Source organism: Oncorhynchus gorbuscha, unplaced genomic scaffold (genome assembly GCF_021184085.1).
Source record: "Oncorhynchus gorbuscha isolate QuinsamMale2020 ecotype Even-year unplaced genomic scaffold, OgorEven_v1.0 Un_scaffold_1983, whole genome shotgun sequence".
In the NCBI taxonomy this organism is placed as follows: Eukaryota; Metazoa; Chordata; class Actinopteri; order Salmoniformes; family Salmonidae; genus Oncorhynchus; species Oncorhynchus gorbuscha.
Window position 1 is genome coordinate 47,618 of NW_025746610.1, and position 6,000 is coordinate 53,617.

At 48.8% G+C, this 6,000-nt stretch overlaps 1 protein-coding gene across 1 annotated transcript in view; it reads left to right on the forward strand.

Moving 5' to 3' along the window:
- Positions 1–5,462, forward strand: part of LOC124024734 (lysine-specific demethylase RSBN1L-like) — a 30,760-nt gene extending 25,298 nt beyond the window's left edge. The window contains exons 3-5 of the mRNA XM_046338531.1: positions 2,467–3,230; positions 3,364–3,426; positions 5,349–5,462. Coding sequence (XP_046194487.1) covers positions 2,467–3,230; positions 3,364–3,426; positions 5,349–5,462 — 941 coding nt within the window. The remainder of the gene's footprint in view (positions 1–2,466; positions 3,231–3,363; positions 3,427–5,348) is intronic.
- The last annotated feature ends 538 nt before the right edge of the window (positions 5,463–6,000 follow it).

Sequence of the window (6,000 nt, forward strand, 5' to 3'; positions counted from 1 at the left end):
CCCTGGACTGAATCCAGTTTATTACAGTTTTCTAACAGTGGTGTCCAAGCTCTCTGGTTACTGTAATTCAATCGTAATAATTACTACGTTGTCCTCTGTGTCTAATTATAAGCCCAGTTGTTTTGCTCCTTTTGGGTGGTAATATAATCATGCCACGTGTCAGTAGTCAGAGGAGTTGGCTGAAGCAGTGAGGCCTATAGTTGGGACCATGGTAATAATACAAGGCTAATGAAGGTCTTCATGTATTGATGGAAGTAGTTGTTCCTCAACCAGAGCCGCCTCTCTTCCTCCTCTCTTCCTCCTCTCTTCCTCCTCTCTTCCTCCTCTCCTCTGCTCATTGATTCTCTAGATTCCAGACATGCTCTGGGTAGTAGTGCATCTCTCTCTAGATTCCAGACATGCTCTGGGTAGTAGTGAATCTCTCTCTCTAGATTCCAGACATGCTCTGGGTAGTAGTGCATCTCTCTCTCTCTAGATTCCAGACATGCTCTGGGTAGTAGTGCATCTCTCTCTCTAGATTCCAGACATGCTCTGGGTAGTAGTGAATCTCTCTCTAGATTCCAGACATGCTCTGGGTAGTAGTGAATCTCTCTCTAGATTCCAGACATGCTCTGGGTAGTAGTGAATCTCTCTCTCTCTAGATTCCAGACATGCTCTGGGTAGTAGTGCATCTCTCTCTCTCTAGATTCCAGACATGCTCTGGGTAGTAGTGAATCTCTCTCTAGATTCCAGACATGCTCTGGGTAGTAGTGAATCTCTCTCTCTCTCTAGATTCCAGACATGCTCTGGGTAGTAGTGAATCTCTCTCTCTCTAGATTCCAGACATGCTCTGGGTAGTAGTGAATCTCTCTCTAGATTCCAGACATGCTCTGGGTAGTAGTGAATCTCTCTCTCTAGATTCCAGACATGCTCTGGGTAGTAGTGCATCTCTCTCTCTCTCTCTAGATTCCAGACATGCTCTGGGTAGTAGTGAATCTCTCTCTAGATTCCAGACATGCTCTGGGTAGTAGTGAATCTCTCTCTAGATTCCAGACATGCTCTGGGTAGTAGTGCATTTCTCTCTCTCTCTCTCTAGATTCCAGACATGCTCTGGGTAGTAGTGAATCTCTCTCTCTCTAGATTCCAGACATGCTCTGGGTAGTAGTGCCATCTCTCTCTCTCTCTTCCAGATTCCAGACATGCTCTGGGTAGTAGTGAATCTCTCTCTCTCTGATTCCAGACATGCTCTGGGTAGTAGTGAATCTCTCTCTCCAGATTCCAGACATGCTCTGGGTAGTAGTGAATCTCTCTCTCTCTCTCTAGATTCCAGACATGCTCTGGGTAGTAGTGAATCTCTCTCTCTAGATTCCAGACATGCTCTGGGTAGTAGTGGAATCTCTCCAGATTCCAGACATGCTCTGGGTAGTAGTGAATCTCTCTCTCCTCTGATTCCAGACATGCTCTGGGTAGTAGTGAATCTCTCTCTCTAGATTCCAGACATGCTCTGGGTAGTAGTCATCTCTCTCTAGATTCCAGACATGCTCTGGGTAGTAGTTCCATCTCTCTGGGTCTAGATTCCAGACATGCTCTGGGAAGTAGTGCATCTCTCTCTCTGATTCCAGACATGCTCTGGGTAGTAGTAAATCTCTCTCTAGATTCCAGACATGCTCTGGGTAGTTCCAGACATGCTCTGTAAATCTCTCTCTCTAGATTCCAGACATGCTCTGGGTAGTAGTGAATCTCTCTCTCTAGATTCCAGACATGCTCTGGGTAGTAGTGAATCTCTCTCTCTAGATTCCAGACCAGCTCTGGGTAGTAGTGAATCTCTCTCCAGATTCCAGACATGCTCTGGGTAGTAGTGCATCTCTCAGGCTCTCTCTAGATTCCAGACATGCTCTGGGTAGTAGTGCATCTCTCTCTCTAGATTCCAGACATGCTCTGGGTAGTAGTGAATCTCTCTCTAGATTCCAGACATGCTCTGGGTAGTAGTGAATCTCTCTCTCTAGATTCCAGACATGCTCTGGGTAGTAGTGAATCTCTCTCTCAGATTCCAGACATGCTCTGGGTAGTAGTGAATCTCTCTCTCTCTGATCTAGATTCCAGATTCATGCTCTGGGTAGTAGTGAATCTCTCTCCCTGCATCCCACTGCTCTAGATTCCAGACATGCTCTGGGTAGTAGTGAATCTCTCTCTAGATTCCAGACATGCTCTGGGTAGTAGTGCATCTCTCCTCTGCGCTGAAAAAAAATATCATTCCAGATTCCAGACATGCTCTGGGTAGTAGTGAATCTGATTCATGCAGGTGTTCTTCAGATTCAGCTGCTTTTATTAGATTCACATTATCATTTTGAACCCCCTAGTTCCAGACATGCTCTCTCTCTTTCTGCCCCTCTCTCCCTCTCTGCTCACCTCACCATCCCCAGTCTCTCTCTCTCTCTCTCTCTCTCTCTCTCTCTCTGCTCTCTCTCCCCTCTCTGCTCTCTGTAGACAAGCAGAAACCCCAGATAAACTCAGAGCTCCAGATTAAAAAGGTGAAGAAAAAGAAGAAGAAACACAAAGAGAGTGAGAGAGAAAAGGAGAAGTGGAAACATCCCAAGATGTACAGCAGGTCCAGCCAGACCGTGTGTGCTGGTCTCCTCTCTGAGCTCCATGCAGGCCTGGCCTCCAAACAACAGCCTCACCACCACCACCACCACGGCCACACAGAGTTCAAACCCCCGCTCCCCGTCCACCACCACCACACCTCCACCACCTCATCCATCAAACAGGAGAACTGCTACAGCCCCTCTCCAACTCTGTCCCTCTCCAAGCCCCTATGGAGCAGCAGCAATAGCAGTAGCAGTAGCATTAGTAGTTGGGACCCAGCTTCCCCTATGACATCCCCCCTTCAGATCCCCCAGCCACGGTGCCCCCAGCCTGGCTTTGAGAACCTGGAGTTGGCCCGCTTTATCCACGTGGAGGAACAACCCAACGGTGGAGCCCTGGTGGCACACGCCTACTGCAGCGAGCTCTCGGCCCTGTCTCCAGCGGAGATGCAGCAGTTCGCCCAGGAGTTTGTTACCCTAGCCTTCAGCGAGGACACGTCATCCCAGGCAGCTCACTACGTCATGGGCATCATCCATGGGGCGGCCTCCTACCTGCCAGACTTCCTGGACTACTTCTCCTGGAAGTTCCCCTCGTCGCCGGTCAAGATGGAGATCCTTGGGAAGAAGGATATAGAGACCACCACCATGCTCAACTTCCACAATCAGGTGAGGAGGCTGTTTGGTTGGTTTGTTTTAGTGCTGGCTGTATTTGTTACAGTATTTGATGCTAAATGTGACTATATTGTTATTGTAATTGAACCATACCACCCTGCATCCCACTGCTGGCTTGCCACTGAAGATAAGCAGGATCGGTCCTGGTCGGTCTGTGGATGGGAGACCAGATGCTGGAAGGGTGTTGGAAGTAGGAGGAACACTTTCCTCTGGGCTGAAAAAAAAAATATCCCAATTCCCCAGGGCAGTGATTGGGAACAGTCACAGGGTGCTGTCTTTTTGATGGGATGTTAAATGGGGGTCACGACTCTCTATGGTCACTAAAGATCCCATGACACTTATCATAAGAGTAGGGGTGTTAACCCTGGTGTCCTGGCTAAATTCCCAATCTGGCCCACATACCATCACGCTCACCTAGTCATCCCCAGTTTCCAATTGGCTCATTCTTCACCCCTGTAACTATTCCCCTGGTCGTTGATGTAAATGAGAAAATAAAACCTGCATGAAAGTGTGTTCATCACTAATCACACACGTCTTTGTTGAAGAAAAACAGTACAAGGTTTATGTTGAGTTCTAACTAGAGAGATTTAGCTGAATGAATACAAGCAACAATCCTCATTCATTGTAAACAGGACCAGTCCAACGTTTGGACACACCTACTCATTCCAAGGTCTTTATTTTGTTTTTTACTATTTTCTACGTTGTAGAATAATAGTGAAGACATCAAAACTATGAAATAACACATATGGAATCATGTAGTAACCAAAACAGTGTTAAACAAATCAAAATTTTCTATTTGAGATCCTTCAAGTAGCCATCCTTTTGCCTTGATGACAGCTTTGCACACTCTTGGCAAGAAAGCCCTTGAATGAGTAGGTGTGTCAAAGTTTAACTGGTACTGTATATCTGGAGTAGACTATCATCATAACACAGCCTTGGTTTTACAGAACGACAGACTAAAGAAATAATAGGGCTGGTGTGAAATGAAATGAAATCCACTTCTGAATGTTTTCTGGGTATCTCTTAATGCTGAGCGGGGCTGTAAGCTAAAGCCTCTAGTCCTGTTTGAAGGGGTTTGTTCTGTCTGAATGTTTTCTGGGTATCTCAGCCACCCTAATATGCTGAGGGTATCGGGGCTGTGGCAACCTCAGAAGCCTCTAGTCCTGTTTGAAGGGGTTTGTCCTGTCTAATGTTTTCTGGGTATCTCTTAATATAGCTGAGTGCCATTTGGGGCTGTTAGCTAAAGCCTCTAGTCCTGTTTGAAGGGGTTTGTTCTGTCTGAATGTTTTCTGGGTATCTCTGAATGCTGAGTTGGCTGTAAGCTAAAGCCTCTAGTCCTGTTTGAAGGGGTTTGTTCTGTCTGAATGTTTTCTGGGTATCTCTTAATGCTGAGCGGGGCTGTAAGCTTAGTCCTGTTTGAGGGGTTTGTTCTGTCACCCTGTATCCATGATTTAAAACACTGTCCCCCAGCCACCCTAGTTCCAAAGCCCAGGCTATGCCCTGCTATCCTAGTATCCATGAGTTGGTGAGGACAACTGTCCACCAGCCACCAATCCATGAGTTGGTTTTTCACCCTGCCTACTAAATCCAATAGTGGAGCCAACTTGAATAGCCACCCTAGTATCCATGAGGGCTTTGTCCCAATTGGCTCCCTATTTATTGCACTATTTTCCCCCAGCCAGCCTTAATCCATGAGGGAATAGGGTGCCATTTGGGATGCTGTCCATGGTAAAAAATGAGTTGTAATCAAATGCTAGTCTTTTCCCAGGCCTCTGTCTCTCTCTGACGGAATGTTCTTTAACACGGAATAAAAAGCTGATTCTAGAACTTGGAAATATCGCTACCTGGTCTCTCTTGACATTTAGAACCCTGTGATGGTAATCCACACTAATTGACATTTAATCTAAAGCTGGGACAGCGGAGGGTGAACACTGGGTCTGGTTCCATATTGAGATCATCCTCCCTTCAGCTGGTCTCCACACCACTGAGGACAGAGCTTGGCTGGTATTTTGACGGACAACCGTCCACCAGCCACCCACTACTATCCATGAGTTGGTGAGGACAACCTGGTCTCCACACTGACCACCCTAGTATCCATGAGTGCCTGGTTAGGTCCAGACGGACAACCTGGTCCCACACGGACCCCGCCCTGGTCTCCATGAGTTGGTTACTCCACTGACGGACAACTGTCCCACAGCCACCCCGCTAGTATCTCCACTCCACTGAGGACCCCGCTTGGTTAGGTAGGACAACTGTCCCTCCACTGACCACCCCGCTAGGTATCCACTGACGTTGGTCTCCACCAGCATTAAGAAACTCCGCTCTGGTCTCCACTCACTGACGGACCCCGCTACCTGGTCTCCACTGACGGACCCCGCTGCCTGGTCTCCACTCCACTGACGGACCCCGCTGCCTGGTCTCCACTCCACTGACGGACACCGCTACCTGGTCTCCACTCCACTGACGGACACCGCTGCCTGGTCTCCACTCCACTGACGGACCCCGCTACCTGGTCTCCACTCCACTGACGGACACCGCTGCCTGGTCTCCACTCCACTGACGGACACCGCTGCCTGGTCTCCACTCCACTGACGGACACCGCTGCCTGGTCTCCACTCCACTGACGGACCCCGCTGCCTGGTCTCCACTCCACCGACGGACACCGCTGCCTGGTCTCCACTCCACCGACGGACCCCGCTGCCTGGTCTCCACCGACGGACCCCGCTGCCTGGTCTCCACTGACGGACCCCGCTGCCTGGTCTCC